At 39.6% G+C, this 17868-nt stretch overlaps 3 protein-coding genes across 3 annotated transcripts; all 3 read left to right on the top strand.

The window, feature by feature from the left end:
* Positions 1-1627: 1627 nt before the first annotated feature.
* On the top strand, positions 1628-4495 carry LOC140923554 (uncharacterized). Its single transcript, XM_073373628.1, has 4 exons — positions 1628-1660; positions 3233-3586; positions 3960-4431; positions 4479-4495. Exons 1-4 carry the CDS (start codon positions 1628-1630, stop codon positions 4493-4495), a joined length of 876 nt encoding a protein of 291 aa, XP_073229729.1.
* A 12-nt stretch (positions 4496-4507) lies between these two features.
* Positions 4508-6681, top strand: LOC140923352 (uncharacterized). The gene is made up of 5 exons (XM_073373445.1): positions 4508-4886; positions 5247-5292; positions 5525-5589; positions 5882-6048; positions 6633-6681. The coding sequence occupies exons 1-4, from the start codon at positions 4512-4514 to the stop codon at positions 6032-6034; spliced, it is 639 nt and encodes a 212-aa protein (XP_073229546.1). The 5' UTR covers positions 4508-4511; the 3' UTR covers positions 6035-6048; positions 6633-6681.
* Positions 6682-9924: 3243 nt separating this feature from the next.
* Positions 9925-17459, top strand: LOC140922833 (solute carrier family 25 member 3-like). Its single transcript, XM_073372861.1, has 8 exons — positions 9925-10159; positions 12257-12384; positions 13666-13845; positions 14010-14191; positions 14704-14820; positions 16023-16078; positions 16529-16639; positions 16995-17459. The coding sequence occupies exons 1-8, from the start codon at positions 10027-10029 to the stop codon at positions 17165-17167; spliced, it is 1080 nt and encodes a 359-aa protein (XP_073228962.1). The 5' UTR covers positions 9925-10026; the 3' UTR covers positions 17168-17459.
* The last annotated feature ends 409 nt before the right edge of the window (positions 17460-17868 follow it).

The raw sequence follows: 17868 nt of genomic DNA, 5'->3' as shown, positions 1-17868 counted from the left end.
CTGAAAGGCATTTACTTCATAACACCGTATTCTAAATAAGGAGTTGTACTGATCATAAATGCGCATGCGTAAATTATCCAATTGGTTTCCATGTTACGTCATAAAGGTAACTAGGTAGTAGATGAGTCGTTAAGCTACATGGTAGACGCGAATGCGCTTCAGTCTAATAAAAGCTATTGAGAAAATTTTGTTTCGAAAACTGAGAACGTTGATTTTTCAAAATGAGTCGTCAAAATGAAGGTGAGTATATAGTTAGATTAATGTACCCTTAATTTTTGGGCAAAAAGATAGATTTAGAAGATGATGTTACTTGAGTGAAGTCGGCACCACTCGCAAATTTGATTATGAATCGGGACGTGGTAGAAGTTTGGGCAGACATATTTTTTGCGCACTTTCAAAATAAATACAGTAACTTTAATTTAACTTAATTTAGGCCGATATCAGAGGGAGTTTTCTTGTGGGAAAAAATTGAAGAAAGATATATTTCTTAAGCTAGTGAAGCCTCACTGTAATTTCTTTTTGTTTTGGGTTGCTACTGCGAGGCGCACGCGCGCATTGCTGAAACCTTTGAGAAGAAAAACAAAAATTCTGGTCGAGAGAAAATTTCTATATTTTTATCAAGAGAACGAACTACATCAAGACAAAGAGGAAGAGCTGCAAAGAAAAACGACTATTCCGAAAAACTACATTTTTGCTAGAGTTGGCATAAATTAGATATTTCAACGAGCATTCCATTTGACGTAATAATGGTATAGAATATTCTTCCATGAGCAATCTAAAAGCGTGAAACAAACTCCTTTTTTCACTAAAAGAAAAGCAACACGACAGTTCTCCAAAAAAACAAATTCTTACTGCTGGCGAAATTTAGTTCGAATAGCTAAAAGAGTAAAACGGCGAAGTTTAAACTGTTATTCAGTAAAACAAAGCCAGAATCAAGGCCCATGTATAACACAGACAAGACAGGCGAAGGCGCGCGCAGATAGATATATTAAAAACGACCAATTGCAGAGTGTCAATTTGATGACAGTCGCATTCGATCTATTTTAAATTTTCGCGGTTTTTTTCGCTCTCCTCATTTGACCATCAATGATTTAGAGTAAGCACTGGGAGAAACTACAGTAACTGTCTTAAAGGTACGTGCGTGCTCACTCAAACATAACTTGAATGGCGTATCCAATCGTCAGCAAATAACATGTTGCAATAACCACGGTTAACAAGACTTCTTATTGAAAATAATCACCCACCTTGTATATAATTAGATTCATTTTAGTCTGAAGCGACTGCGTTTCATCTTCCGGTTCGCTATACGTCGCTTCTTCAAATAGGCATTTCCATAGATCATCTGGACGATTACATGGGAACCACACTTTAACGACAAACGTCTGTAATTTTACGCTTCTATAGAGAAGGAAAACTGCAGCTCCGATCAAGCAGGCACACCACGGTCTGTAGAAGAATACCTTCAGCAGGAAGGATTACGTAGAGTACCGGTTCCGGCGGATGGCCATTGCTTATTGCATGCTTGGCATAGGGTAAGTGATCAGAAAAACTTAAAAACCTAGGGAAAAAAAGGTTTAAAGCTAAACTAGAGAATAACATATATCTTATGGCTGGATTTTAAACCATTATGGTTCTTGTGCAAACTTATGCCAACGCTAATGTAAGTTTAAGGGAATGCACATAGTTTCAAGAGAGGTTAATATGGAGAATAACCAAAAAAAGATTTTTTTTCTCTTTCTACCAAACATTCAGTATGTAAATTCGTCTTGTTCTCTCGTTAACTCTTCATTTTGCTCGTGCATTCAGTTAGTTTTTTTCCTCTTGAAGCCAGCTAAGGTCCCCAAAAAGTAACGAAAGCCGTATTCATCGGCTTCCATGGGGTAAATGGACCCCCGTCTGATCCTGGGATACGTGGAGACTTTGCCCAGGGGCATCGCAACAAATTGGACTCGAACTCTCTGATAAGTGTGGGCTTTGCTTCCGGTGCCTATTTTGTAAATGATTTCATACATTAAATTTGAGCTTGCGACTACATATTTTTATATCGTTCATAATCCTGGGAAAAGCGCCCTGGGACGAGGTTGATCTCGTTTTTATGCAGCAGGCGCGGTTAACAGGCGCGGCAACCTAGTTTTACTAAAGACTGAATGAAATGCAAAAACGCATCTGTTTCTTCTTGGTCCTTCTTGGTTTTGATCAACGTTGAGGAGGTTAGAAGGTTGGTTAGACTAACTGAGGAAGAAGTATTTTGTCGTACCCAGTCTCATTCAGAAATTGTTAAATAATTTAAGACATGTAAATTACGTTTTACCGGTATAAACACGCGTAATATTTTGAAATATTAATTTTGTGAAGAAGCCTCATTTTTTATGAGGCCAAGTATGATCTGAATAATTTATGCAGATTGAGGATGATTGAGGTTAAGTTCACCTTTCACTTTGACCTGAGAACAGGGGTTTTCGCTGACTTTTATTTGCACTCAAAATGTTGCTCATACACATTTACCTAGACTTGCTGCAAGTAGACTATGAGTAGTCCCTCATTGTTCCTCAGGGACACGTGAAAATCACCCAATGTGAGAATTGCCTGCTCTTTCACCGCCGCATCTCACTTTTCTCGCATGGGATGATTTTCACGTGTGTTCACGTTTTGCTTGTTCTACTATCCCTGAGGAAGAATGAGGGACTAGTCCTATTCTATGTTATACCTGCCAACTTTCCTGAGATATAAGCGTGAGATTTTTATCCTGGGAGAGTGCTGGGATTTTTGAAGACGACACGATAATTTCCGAAGATTCCCGAAGAAGTCCGAAGGTGTTCCGAAGAAGTCCGCAAAGTCTTCCGAAGACGTCCGAAGTCTGTCGAAGGCGAAGTTTTCACTTGCTTTTCACTTCAAAAATCAGAGATCACGAGGAAGGTATTGTCATTTATTCATTTTACACATGGTTTTCGTTCCTTACATGGGTCTGAGTTAACATATTTTTGAAAATTGTGTCAAGCAAGACGGCAACAACTCACATTTTTCAATCAGGCGTGAGAAATTGGCCCACAAGCGTGAGCCGGCATGAGATCGAAGTTTTCAACCCGCAGGCGTGAGACTCATGCCCAAGGCATGAGAGTTGGCAGGTATATTCTATGTCACAAGTCGACCTCACAAGTTTCCTGGTGAGTGGTGAACAAAAGACATTTTTCAAGGTAATTTGTAAGTTGATGCATTAATGTTTCTCCTTCAGGCCATGCAGAAGGAGGGCATTAATACATACGAGAGCTACCGAGATCTTCTAACTGCTCTGATGCGTGAGTTTGCTGAACATAAAAGCTTCTATTCTCCGTTCATGCTTGATGGCTGGCAATTCCAACTGATCAACTATTGCCTTTATGGCGCATTTAACAGTCCAATTGGAGACTTAGTTATCTACGGGTTATCAAACCTTACAGCTCTTCCATGTAAAGTGGTTACAGAAGGTTGTAATAAAGTTCCTTACATTCACGTTGTGACTCCAGACAGATTAAATAAGACAGATGTTCGTGATGGCGGTTTACTCTTAATGCTTACCAACCTTCACTACGAGCCGCTGGTTAAAATGGTAAGTGACTCATTTGAGTTAACTGAACATGGAAGACGCTATTCTCTATTTATACACAAGAGTTAAAAATTGAAGCCATCTGTATCTCTATGGGGCATATTTTCAAGGCAAAGATAGGGTCCACGTGTTAATGAACTTGGTTTAATTTATAGTATTTTTCTCTGTCTGTCAGTAAATGTTTCCTTTTCAAATTAAGTACATGAGGGAACATAGATGTTAAAGTAACTGAGGCAAAAAATGATAACAAACTTGAAATCTGCACTTTCCACTTGGAGGTTGGACACTGAACTTTTACTATCATCCCAGGGGACTCACTTTTACCCTCACATTAATTTATGAGGGTATTTTTATTTTCCTCTTTTATTTCTTTTAGGAACAGCGGCAAAGTGACGAGGAGAAAGGAGAAGTTTTTGGATGCAAAAGACAGGAAGTGCACCAAAACACCGACATGGATGGCCAAGAAGTGTACCAAAACACCGACAGTGATGGCCAAAAGGTGCACCAAAACAATGACGGTGATGGCCATGAAATGCACCAAAACACCGACAGTGATGGCCAAAAGGTGCACCAAAACAATGACGGTGATGGCCATGAAATGCACCAAAACACCGACAGTGATGGCCAAAAGGTGCACCAAAACAATGACGGTGATGGCCATGAAATGCACCAAAACACCGACAGTGATGGCCAAAAGGTGCACCAAAACAATGACGGTGATGGCCATGAAATGCACCAAAACACCGACAGTGATGGCCAAAAGGTGCACCAAAACAATGACGGTGATGGCCATGAAATGCACCAAAACACCGACAGTGATGGCCAAAAGGTGCACCAAAACAATGACGGTGATGGCCATGAAATGCACCAAAACACCGACAGTGATGGCCAAAAGGTGCACCAAAACAATGACGGTGATGGCCATGAAATGCACCAAAACACCGACAGTGATGGCCAAAAGGTGCACCAAAACAATGACGGTGATGGCCATGAAATGCACCAAAACACCGATAGTGATGGCCAAAAGGTGCACCAAAACAATGACGGTGATGGCCATGAAATGCACCAAAACACTGACAATGATGGCCATAAAGTGCACCAAAACAATGACATTGATGGCCATGAAATGCACCAAAACAATGACAGTGATGGCCAAAAGGTGCACCAAAACAATGACGGTGATGGCCAAAAGGTGCACCAAAACAATGACATTGATGGCCATGAAATGCACCAAAACAATGACAGTGATGACCAAGACATGCACCAAAAGAATCAAAACATTACACATGAAGATCCTCAAAAAGTATGTCACCACATTAGAAACTGTACTAAAGCAACCAGAATATACTAAAGGATCTTTCATCTCTAAATGAAGAGCTTTTAATTATTACAGCATAATGAGAATTGACAAGTTAATACTAACTTCTTTATTTGAAAAAGTAATAATTATCACTTCTTTAGTAAATCAGAAAATGTTCTTCTTTATATATTGAGGGCATGCTGTAGCTTCATAAACGCAGTGCTCTAGGGGCAAGAATTGATACATGGGGGCCTTGTTATTGTATCTGTGTGGAGGAGTATTTGTAGAAAGGTAGTATTTCAAATAGTGGCTTAGTATGACATAATAATAAGTATTTTTGTCCTGTTTTTTCTTTAACAATAGGTTTTGGAAGTCAAGCTTACAGAGTCCGATGAAAAGTTAGATGAAGGTACGGCTTTTTCTCCCTAGGTCGAGGCCAACATTGAAAGGGCCAGGGATAGGGGGTTGAGCACAACAATTGTCAACGTTAATCCTTCAATTGACCCAAGTTCTAATGTCACGGATTGCAGTTATGGTCTCTTTATTCTTCATCGATCTTTCTCTCTTTCCAGCATTTTTTTTACCTTGGCATATGAAATCTAGTTCAAGAAATTCTGAGGTTTAATTTCTTTTGTTCCTAGATGTTGGGGCCGATCCCGTAAAAAGTGAGCCAGTCGCAGAAATAAAAATGCGGAAATCCATAATGGTAAATAGATTGAGATCAGTGTAACTTACACCTTAATATTACTTTATAGGACAACTTAGGATTTATCATAGCCTGTAGGGTTAAGGAAGATTAGTTTCAGTTTATCAGCTTATGATGTTATTGGCTCGACTTTGAACAGTCCTATTTGTACTTTTTCTTATAAGTTGTAATGTGTGTGTACTTACATTAGCTCTAAGAAGTTAGGGCATGTTCTTGTCATGTTTTGCATAGGCTATGCATGGGTGGACTTATCAGTTTTCTGTTTAAGTCTGCTTTATTTTGATTTTCACAGATGACAAGGAGACTGTGGTCAACTCTAAAATCTAAATTCAGACGCAATACTAACAAAACTGAGAAGATAAGAAATGAAATTAAGCCCTCTTGGATCAGACGATGTTTGCCATCAATGTCATCTTGCTTTGGAAGCAAGACAAAGCCAGAGTAATATTATTTGATAAGGTAAGGGTCGATTTCTAATGTTTCTCACATAGGGCTGCATTATTGTTAATTTAAAGCTGGGAGGGGTGTTACCAATTAAGATGGCGAGGTGTTCCCAAGATTTTTCCTTTTTTCTTTTCTTTGACAGATAGTTCAAACTTAAGATCCAAACAATATTACCAACCTGACAACGACACCCTCTATGAGATGGACCCCTCAGTAAAATGGACACAAATATTTGGTTGAAGCCTTTTTATCTCCCTTTAATTGACTGTCTATAAGACAGACATCATTCTTACACAGACACTTGGTACCAGCCCCAAACTTAAAGAGAGTTAACTGAACATTAATTTGTAATACTTCTTCAGTTATGAAATATGGAAGATTTAGAACATGCAGTGTCTTGCATGTATTTACAAAACTGTCATGTCTCATTAGAAGTGGGATTCACTATACAGTGGCTGATTTCTAAAATGCATTGACCTCAGTCTTCCTGTTTTAGCAACATTTTTTATTAAGGTACAATCTTAGATATGTAAGCTAGCATCTTTGACCACCTTGGTTTCGTACCCTCTGTTCTTATTCAAAGTTTTACTTTTTTGCAGGCACTACAAGATCAGACATGTCGTGACAGCTTTCCATCCCACAAAAGAACTGAAGGGAAAAAAAAAACAACAAAAAAACAAAAAAATAAATAAAAATTTAAAAATTAAATGAAAAATAATCATCTAAAAAAACCACAAAACTGAGAAAAAATTAAACGAGTAAACAAACAAAAAAAGTATGGTCACGACAGGTCAGGAAAGGAACTTGACTTGGATGGGACACAGTCACACAGTTCATGAACCAGTCTACCCAAGACTATGGCTTATGGAAACCAAGACCCAGCCCTGCCATTCCTGTTACTGGTAATTTTTTTTTTACTTTTTCAGTGTCATATAGTGAAATGCTCTAGCGTCTTTAGCTCTATTTTGATTAGTTTTGTCATATGACTGTTAACCCAAATAGTGAATTCTGAAGCTTTGGAAAAGACATGCAAACAAAGTCATTCCACAAGGATTTCATTACATTTTTATATGGTAGAACAAACCAATTTTGTTTTTTAAGTAACAAATTCTCCTTTGACGGCGGCAGGATTAGTCCAGTTGCTAGAGTGCTTGACTTCACAGCAGGAGGTGGTAGCTTCGATCCCCTGGGCTGCACCTAGGCTCGGAAATCGCGCCTAGGCTACACCAACTAGAAGGTTCTTAAAATGTGATGTTGGTGGTTACTTAAGTTGTCTTGCAAATGGAGGGGCTTATATCTGGGGGGAGATTATATCCAGGGGGGGGCTTATTTCCCCTGGGGGGCTTATATCTGGGGGCAGTTATATCCGGGGGGGCTTATAACTGAAACCCTCTCTTCCCTAGAGGCTACTGCTGGGTTTTCCAATAAAATAGGAATATCAAATATCTTTTTCCCTCTCCCCAGCACCCCCTATGACACAAAGAAGCTTTTGCGGAGGAGAGAGACTGGAATAGAGAAAGCTCTTCGAAACAAGCTATAACAGTGCTGATAAAAATACGTTTTGCATCTAGTGGTTTTTAATTAAGCCTCCAAACGTCATAATAAATAAAACAGTCATTTCAATACATTTGATCAGAGGCTAAAGTTTTTTTTTTTGCCCAACAGCTGCCGCCGGATTGGTTTGGTGCTCTAAGAGTCAGTAACAATGAAAAGGCTGATTCTACTCAGAGAACCACTGAAGTTACGAAAAAGGCTGTTCCATCTCCAGTACAAGGGAAACAAGCACATGGTAGCAATTCCAGTGTTGGCTATGGAGCTTTGTGCGGGAACTCCCTCTTATGCCCAAATGCAGGGAACATTTTCTTTAACCTTCACAGTTCGTGAAAGTTAAGCTAGTACTACCCCATGGAGCTAGTGTGGTACATTATGTGATGGCCAAAATGAATTCCTGTGTAATACGTTTGGCGAAAGCAAAAACAAAACAAAAATACTGAAGAAAAAGAAGAAGAGAAAACAAACAAGCATACAGGTCGAGGTGTGCGCGTGTTTTTCAATATAGCGGAAAACTTTTTTCCAGAGTCCGCTAGGATGACAAGATAAAAAAACGAAAAAATAAAACAAAGCAAAACAAAAATAGTTATGAAGGATGACAAATGAATTGGTCGTGTTGTATGATGATGCAGGTTGATGCACATGACGTACAGGTTATGGATAATAGTATGGGTAGGATAGTCAAGCAGTGTACCAGTGAAGAAAAAATTACAAATAAACGACTGGGAGAAAAGGAAATGTGTAGACACTGTTCATCATTAGTGTTGAGATGCGGTTTTTCAGGGGAGAGGCCTTTTGGGCTAGCTTGCGTGCAGACGTGCAACAAAGGAAAAAGGGAGGGGTCGTCTGCACGTGGGGTAGATACCCGCCGCAGAAAACAATATCAGATCATTGTTTATCATTATTTCCCAGTGTTTCACGGTTAGGGTATCGAACCATTCGGCTTTTAGGGTTAGGAAACCTACTGCACGAACCTAGTTTTTGGTCAACCAAGACCACTAGCCTCTAAAAGGTGAGGCCGCCAGCAATACCTTGGGTCCCAGAGGTTTTTTCTGCGCACCGCTCGTGCCTTCGGCCTTCGGCCGACGTGAGCCCCTCACCGCACGCGAAAAAAAGCCCCTGGTACCCAGGATGGCCAGCAAGAAAGCTCTCCATAATTTGAGTATCTCGGATTACTCTTGATTTCAGTGGCCATCGAATCAGACATTCGATGTTTGCAAGGGAGAATACGCTGATTAGAAACTACAAGTAGAAAGTTTTTGAGAGGCTTTAATAGTGGGCACTACAACTTTTCGAGCAAAAAATCGTTACCTTGAATTAAGCATTCCATATCTTATTATGTTTAAATATCCAGACAAAAAACTGGCATGGGAAACACTTTAGTCACTCAAGAAACTATTGGCTCCCTGGCGGACTTAAATATAACATAAACGGACGTAAAAATGACAAGAGTAGTCTCTTTGGCTGGGTGTGTATTGGTACCTCTAATGGTCGTTTGGAAAGCTGTCAGTGAGAGATACCTTGGTAGCCTGCTAACAAGCTTACCGTTTGGGGAATAGGAAGTAAAAACTGCGAGGAAGACGGCGGGGAAAAAATGGAAGAGGAGGAATGGGGAAATGAAAGGAAGCCCTCCACTTTCCCTCTCCCCAGTTCCTTATTAACCGACGCGGGTAATATCAGCGGACGAGCACCTATGGTATCCCGCCCCTCTCCAACTCGTCCCAACCTCACCCACTCACCATTGATGGCTTTTATATCCGGCTTGCCTTCAATGCATCGGGACTTTTTTAACATTCTACATGTACTGTGTAACAACTTCCCCGCTTCTTCATTAGATGTCCGCAACCATAACTAAACCTTTCGAATAGGACGGAAGACTTGAAGGAAAGAAGAAGGTAACTATCATGACCAGTCACCAGTTTGGTATAAATTATGTTCCGGGGACTGATATTGCTATTCGTTTTGGACGTTATAAAATGCTTCACAAGAGGGTCTCAAAAGGTTTTGGCTTTTCCACGGTTGATTTCTTTCCGTCACGGTTTTTCCGTTTTTTAGCTCTCTCAGCGATAACAAATATACTCCATAAGCCACATGACAAGTCACGTGAGATCCCATGAAACAATATTGACAGTAGGGCATGGCAAACTTTTGGCTAGAAAACAGAGAAAACTTTACAGTTAACCTTTTTACTATAAGCGGCTAGAAATTCTCAATTTATAGGCCTACGGCCGCCACGTTTCCTGCGATAATTTGAAACAGCAGATATAGAAACAGCGGCTATGCACAAAACTTATGCGCAGTCAGCCGAACAATTAGCAATGTTACGTAGTTCCCATAATTCGTCATCGGCTTCCTCTTAGCGTGGAAATTGACGAGGCGTTCGACCTCGAAGCGCACTGAATTTTTTCACCGGTTTGTGTCGTTATTAGTCAAAAAATTGAAATGTTCTCAAGGTTTTCAGAAACGGCGAAGAACAGCCCGTTTGCTGCTCCCTTTAGTGTAGCAAAATGTTCACCAGAGCCAACAACCCAAGATCGATCTAGCCGAATCATGGCGGCACCGAATATCGAAGGAGGTAAGTTGGAGAACCGGCATTTTTCGATTGTAAGGTGTCGTTTATCTCTTGATCGTTAAAAGAAAGTTATTCTTTCGACTTATAACCATCTAGTTGTTTTAAGAGATATGGTTTGGGTAGGATAAGAGTTATCCGCTTGTTTGAAACGCATCTCTTAGTGGCCAACGTTTAATATTCGATGATCGAACGATGTCTCCATCCACGTGAGCAGAGTAGATCCACACAAGAATTACCTCGGCAGGCTAATATATTTGTAACGTCAGTGCTCTATTCGTGGTGTGCAATACTGTGTAGTTTTTGGTTTCCTTTCTTGGAGTTTGATCGTTGTAGTGTACGTTTATTGGGTCAAAATCTTCGAAGAGAATTAGTTTTTGTGTGCATGTGTGATTGCAAGTAACCGGACTTCCCCCTACGTAATTTCAGGGAAACTACGCAACAAATATGTGTTAGTTCACGTGTTTACGTCACTTTTTTATAACGTGTATGATATAGAGTTAATCTATCTGGACTTTGGCCTTGAAATAGGAAATGTAGATATCAAAAACCCTCCCCCTATTTTGAACAGTCATAATTTAAGATGAATGTTTGCAAGTTGTTGAAAAATGTTACACTTTTGATCAGTTGAGATTTTTTAAATTTTAGTTTTGGTCCTTAAATGTCAGGGCTCTATTGTTAGCAAAATTGCAAGTTACCAGGTACATGCATGTAGTAGGTGGGGAATTGGGGTCCCCTTAGCCTGTGAAAAAAACTATCTCTCCTCCCTCCTTTCCAGGGTTTTCATTAAGGTTTTATTAGGTGGTAAAAGCTTTGGAGTAGGTCGAGATGGAAAAAACTTGCACCTTCACAAGCTTCTAGGGAGGTCTGGGGGCATGCCCCCTGGTAAAATTTTGAAATCTGGGCTTCTTGGAATGCATTTCCAGCATTCTGCAGCAAAAATGAGAGTTTTTGAACAGAACACAGACATCATTAAGTTTTGGCTTTTTTATTCAGTAACAGCACATGAATACTCTATTTTTTTAATTTATTTCTTTTTCCTAATAGTTATGAACCATTGGTTGTTTCAGTATCTGTTTTAAATCATGTTATTTGTAAAAACTGGGGTAATTTCCAAAGAAAAGTCGGCAGCGAGTTCATGTGAAATAGCCAGTGAATTTCACCAGCCACCGGCTCTTACTGAATACCCTGCTTTCGGCAAGGGGCATTTCACCAGGAGAGATCTGTGCCCCAACAACAGAAATTCCATACTGATGATGTAAAATCACTGTTTACGTAATCAGTATCGAATTTCTGTTGCTGAGACACAACGTCCCAAGCGGCAAGGAGCAAGGAGAGATGACTGGTTTCGAAGGCTAGGGTCCCTTTACCCCTTTGCAAAAAAGCTTTTACGGAAAAATTATTGAGATTTTTCATGCGTCACAAATAATTCCTAAAATATCTTCATGTTCATGTAAAAATCAAGCATTTCACTCTTCATGGAAAATTGAAAAATTAATTTACTGGTTAATGATTCATATCAACTAAACTGTTTATGCTCCATACATGTAGGTTACTTCTTGTTTTCGTTGAGATCTCATTGTTTTGAGTGGAATGGTTATGAAGGCCTTCAGACTCCTCTGTCACTGCTAGTATTCCTATTGTATTTATCTTACTGGCCAGTGAAATGTCGCACTAATTTATTGTCACAATTTGTGAACAAAAAACAAAGAATTGTGCACCATCCAGGAGATCCCAACATAAACTGCAGCACTCTTTTGTCCTTGATGTGTGTGAGTTGCCTTTTATAATCAGCCTCCTCTACTTTTCAAATCTTCTTTCAAAATCTCTTTCATGTGCACATAAAAATTTTTTGGGGATGCATCATTAGAATCTATAATGAATAAAAACTAAAAGCCCCAATTGCACTTCACAAGAAAGGTTTGGAGTACCCTCTGAACAGTGAGAAAGGAGAAAAGGATAAAGGAGAAAGCTCTCGTAAGTGGAAACCCTTGGTAAGCTTTGAAAGTTACTTACCCAGCAAGAAAATCCACTTGTCTTGGACTACTTGACAAGACTTTTTTGGAGCACCGATGAGACCACTGTTTTACTGCTTTTTTTTAGGAGAACAGTACAGTTGTGAGTTTGGAAGTTCAAAGTATTATGCATACTGTGGATTTGGCGGAATCCTTAGCTGTGGTCTCACTCATACAGCTGTTGTGCCTCTTGATCTGGTAAAGTGCAGAATTCAGGTAAGTGTGGCTCTCTGCTGGCTAAGGAATTAAAGAAGTGGAAAAACATTTTTTTAAGACATGGCTGGGAGTATATGTTTGAGGGTGGTGGTGTCTTCAGTTCTGTTTGTTTTTGTTGCCATCCACCGTTGCCTGACCTGCCGCACCCACCTGTCCTTCATGTGTTTTTTGGGTTGTTTTAGGATTTGAAGTAGTGCTGTAGTTCTTTTTTTCTTGTATCTAGTCTAAGTTTCTTGTCAGCCATTTATTACAGATGTAGCTATTTTTGTGCTGTAATACTAGTAAATTGTGGTGTTGATACTAAAGGTCAGGCTGCATGTTTGGCTTGGAGTGGTACGCAGTGAGAAATACGTGTACTGCTCTTGATCCAGGTCAATTTATTATATTATCATTGTTTTTTCAAAAAATGAAGATGTATATGCATATGTCTGTAAGATTGCAACAAATTCTAACAACAGAAGTTGCTTCAAAAGTTACCAGGTAAGGAGGGGTTCCTTCAAAAAATTAGATGTCAGAATACATTATTTCTGTTGTCAGATTACACAGCTAAATTACTCATGGTATTGGCCATCTTAAAGAAAGTACTGGGCCGGGTTGTTCAAAGCTGGGTTAAGATAACCCAGGGTTAGTGCAAAATTTGAATTCAGATATGAACGCTTAAGAAGCAAATTCGCTTTAATTCTTTTTGTCTACAAGTTGATGATTGGGTGCTCTAAAAAGAATAGAGAAAATTATCCGAAAAAATGCAGCCTTTTGAAAAAGAAATCCGGATTAAAATTTTACCCCGGGTTACCGCGAATTGGCCTTCGTACAACTGGGCCCTGGTCAATTATCCATGGACATGGTTATCTTAGTTCATTAAGTCCCAAGAGTGATAAACATAAATTTTCTCCCAACAAGAGAGTTTTTTTATGCACCTTGTATCTGCTTATCAGGGATACTCTAAAGAGACCTAATTACAAGTTCAGTGGCAGTAGGCTACAACTTGCGGGTCACTGTTATCGCCATCCAGAGCTAAGTACCCAGAAATTAGTCCTTTGGGAGCCCACACATGGCCATCGCGGGAGAGGAAGACCGAATACTACCTATATTGACACTCTTAAGAGGGATACTGGGGCATTGGAAGCAAGTGAGATTGCTGCACTGATGGCTGATAAGAGGCTGTGGAAAGATCTAGTGGTTGCCTGCCTTCGGGCGACCAAGTGAGTGTGAGTGTGAGTGGCAGTAATATTATTGTTGTTTAAATTTTGAATGGTTGAAAGATTTTGTTTCACTTTACAGGTAGACCCAGGAAAATACAAAAACATTATGAATGGTTTCAAAGTCACTGTGAAGGAAGATGGAGCACGAGGTCTGGCCAAAGGCTGGGCACCCACTTTCATTGGTTACTCAATGCAGGGTCTCTGCAAATTTGGTTTCTATGAAGTTTTCAAGATCCTTTACAGTAATATGATAGGCGAGGTAAGTTCTCTGAAAATTGCAAAAATTAATTTCCAGCAAGAAAAACAAATCTATCCTAATCACAAAAATTAGTTCCTGCAAAACACAAAAAATTGCCAATCTACAAAAAAACCCCAAAACTTTTTTGACACACGGTAATTCCTATTTGTTGTATTATTTTTTAGGAAAATTCATACCTCTTCCGAACATCACTGTACTTAGCTGCTTCAGCCAGTGCTGAGTTCTTTGCAGACATCGCGCTATCACCTATGGAAGCGGTCAAAGTTCGTATTCAAACCCAACCTGGGTGGGCCAACAATCTGCGCGAGGGAGTGCCTAAACTCTGGGCAGAAGAAGGAATACGTGGGTATGTTGTTACTAAAATTATTATGTCACCAGCAGTTGCAGAAGCTGACAAGTCTCCAAAAAACGCCCTTAAGGACAACAGCTAGATTCTCTTTTCACATTGCTTTGTGTTTGCTTTTAAAACAAGAGGAGAATATGGTGACAGGGTACTCATTTCTTCATTATCGTCCTGTTCTAATGACAGATGCTCCTCTAATATTTGCACTAACTGCATTTCACAATGGCCAGCTATTTTGCTACCAGTTTGGTTTGATCATTGAATGGTTTTGTTTAACCCTTTAAGCCCCAATATCCACATACAAATTCTCCAAACTAATCTCTATATATTTTCTTAAAGAATGAGTTGAGAGAATTTGACAAAAGATCAAAGCATTTCCTCTTAAGTGATCATTTTATTAATTCTCATAACCTAGTCTCTTGACAATGTATGGATATCATTGGGAGAAAATTGATGTTGGTCACTATTGGGACTTAAAGGGTTGATATGTTTTTCTATATATTGTCTTTTTCTAGATTTTACAAAGGCCTTCCTCCTTTGTGGATGAGACAAATCCCTTACACCATGATGAAGTTTGCCTGCTTTGAGCGAACTGTTGAATTTCTGTACAAACATGTTGTACCTAAGCCAAGGTCAGTAACCCATTGTTTATGGTGACATGTATAAAACTTCTTATAGTTGCAATGTATAGTAACTGTAAATAAGTCTATATTCACATCATACCACATAGCTTTTCATGTCAGCACAAAAAGTTACCTAGTATACATGTAGTATGAATGCCTATCTGACATTAGACTCTGCACTTTAAAAGTACAATGCAGGAGCGGCCTACCTTTGCTCTGTTACAGAAATTGCGTCTAAATTACTTTCCTTAAGTATGAACAGAAGCCTTACCCAGTATGCTTTTTGTGCTAATTGCACAATACAATGTAGCTATCCGGTATCGTGTGAGCATAGCCTAAGAATAATAATGCAGATAACCCTCATTTGAGCTATTAAATCAGGATTAGCTCAGTAGTAGCCTGAGAAAACAGCCAACATTTGGTGACACTACCACTGTTTTCCCCGCCAAATGGCGTCTGAGAAAGGAGCGCAGAAATTCCATACTGATGACACATCACTACCCAGATCTGGGAAGTGCTTCTGATTGGTTGAATCAAATTTTCCATGCAGCACAACCAATCAAAAGCACTACCCAGATCTGGGCAGTGACACGTTATCAGTATAGAATTTCTGCACTCGTTTCTCAGACGACATGTGACAGGGAAACCAGTGGTATCATTGCCAAAATAATGTTGGCTGTTTTCTCACGCTAGCTCAGTTGGTGACTGGTTGATTTCTGAGACCTATCAAATACTTAGGGTCTTAAAGCAAATTGAGGAAGAAGGCACTGCCTTTGCTCTACAAATGGCTAGAACATTGTGTTTCTCAGATGACCACATAGAAATAACAGTCACATCTTCAAGTATGAGACATAAAGAGAGTGTCCTTAGTAGGGTACAGTACTGCTCAAAAGTGAATCACCAGTCTCATCTTCTTTCTCGCGAGACAAATGTCTTGTCTTGAGAGATGATTGTCTCTCTGTTCACAATGTTGAAGAGTGAAATTGTGTACCCTGTTTAAGACTATAGACCCTGAAAACCCTACTTGTGCCTTGTTTAGTGGTGCCCATGGTACCCATGTCTCCCCATGTGGGCTAATAAAGGAAATGCCCACCACTTCCCCCGCCCCCCCCCTTCCAGGATGTGTGTACATATGTCTATCTGGTAGCAAACAAATTATATGGCAACAAGAGTGAAAAGTGATTTTCAACATGGGTGTTTTCTGATTTTAGGAGTGAATGCAGCAAGCCCGAGCAGTTGGTTGTTACATTTGCTGCAGGTTACATTGGTAAGCAAGTTACATTCTGAAGTCTGTAAATCATTCTTTTTTAGAAAAAATAAGCTTGGTTCCATTCTTTATTCCATAGTTGCAGCACTTGGCGGCATTTGACACTTTAATGAATAAATTTCTGATACACCTCTACTCCCCTAACAGATACACCCAGTCTTGTTTTAACCCCTTAAGCACAAATTCTCCAGGCTGTCCTCCATCCTTCTAGAATTAGTAATGAGAATTTGATAAGTGAACGAAGAACTTTTTCTCTTGATTATAAAATGAACTATATAACTTGATATTGTTATGAGAAATTTGATTTTGATCAATTTTGAACCTTAAAAGGGGTTAACCTCTTTTAATCTCCTCACTGCTTACAGCTGTACCTCTTTGGGTGCTCCTTAGAATTTTTCTTAGAAACCCTTGCCTATGCTTATTACTTTTAAATCCGTGTTCATGTCACAGCTGGTGTATTCTGCGCTGTTGTGTCTCATCCTGCCGACACTGTGGTGTCCAAGCTGAATAATGATGTCGGCAGCACTCCCATCCAAGCTGCACGTGAACTGGGAATGAAAGGTGAGTATTACCTACTGGTTAAACTTGTTTCAAATAAACTCTTAGAAAAAACAAGGGATTGCTATACTTTAAAGAAAGTTTAGAAATTGTTTAATGTCTCAGTCATCAGGGTTGAATGTTGGATAAACACGTTCTCTCGTGTTTAATGTAGTTCTCCTAGTGTTTGAAAATTGGATGAAACACGTTCTCCCGTGTTTAATGTATCACTTGTCAGTGTTTGAATATTGGAGGAAACACTCCTTCTCATTTTTAATGTATCTCTTGTCAGTGTTTGAATATTGGATGTTACATTTTTTTTGGTGTTTGCACTAATATCTGCTACTGCATGTATTGACTTATTTACGTGTTTTTGTAGGTTTATGGAAGGGTCTGGGACCTCGTATCATCATGATCGGTACCCTCACAGCTCTGCAGTGGTTCATCTACGACTCAGTCAAGGTCTTTTTCCGTCTCCCCCGTCCCCCACCCCCCGAGGAACCAGAGAGCCTCAAGAAGAAACGCCTTCTGAAACAACAACAAGCCGCCTAAGTTTACCAATAATACACTCGCTTTACTGAACCTGTGTGAATACAAATGAAAACCCGGATAACATGAGTGTATTTAATAAAAAATGGGTGAAGAACTTTTGAAATTGAACGTGCTGTACGCGTTTGCAGGAAAGGATTTGATGCACTTAAATGACAATACTTAGCGTTGTATAATTACAAGACTCTTGTACATGTAGGTCGTATTTACACAGTGATTATTCAATAGCCCAAAGCTTTCTTCTTTTGCCAAGACAAAGTCAACGGGATTTGACAATAAAGGAACTTTTACTACTTCCTGTTGTGAAGATTTCATTTAATGTTAAGAGCTTAAAATGTGCAGGTAACTAACGCATGTAAGATTGTTTGACTGCCCACACTACTAACAGTCAATGGCCTATAGCCGAAGACAAGTCGGCGTACATCTCTCCGTAGCTCTGTGGTTGAAGCCTCAAAATGGGTCCCTGAAGGTCACGAAATCGATTCCCACCAGTGATCTGGACCTTTTCTGTCTCACGCTCTTGTCGTGAGGTGCATGCCGGCCTTTTTGAGATCCTAAGAAATAAATAATACTTTGCAGAATTTCTGCCAACTCCATAGGATGATTTCGTCGACAGATTTAAAAGTTCAAGGCAAATTAGTGCGCTATTTCTTGGTGTTGTAGCGAAATGTTCACCTAGTTTAAATATGTTCTTGAATTTTACC

The sequence above is a fragment of the Porites lutea genome, chromosome 13, assembly GCF_958299795.1.
Source record: "Porites lutea chromosome 13, jaPorLute2.1, whole genome shotgun sequence".
Lineage (NCBI taxonomy): Eukaryota > Metazoa > Cnidaria > Anthozoa > Scleractinia > Poritidae > Porites > Porites lutea.
The sequence above is the reverse complement of the archived record's forward strand: the minus strand, read 5'-3'. Positions and strand labels throughout refer to the sequence as shown.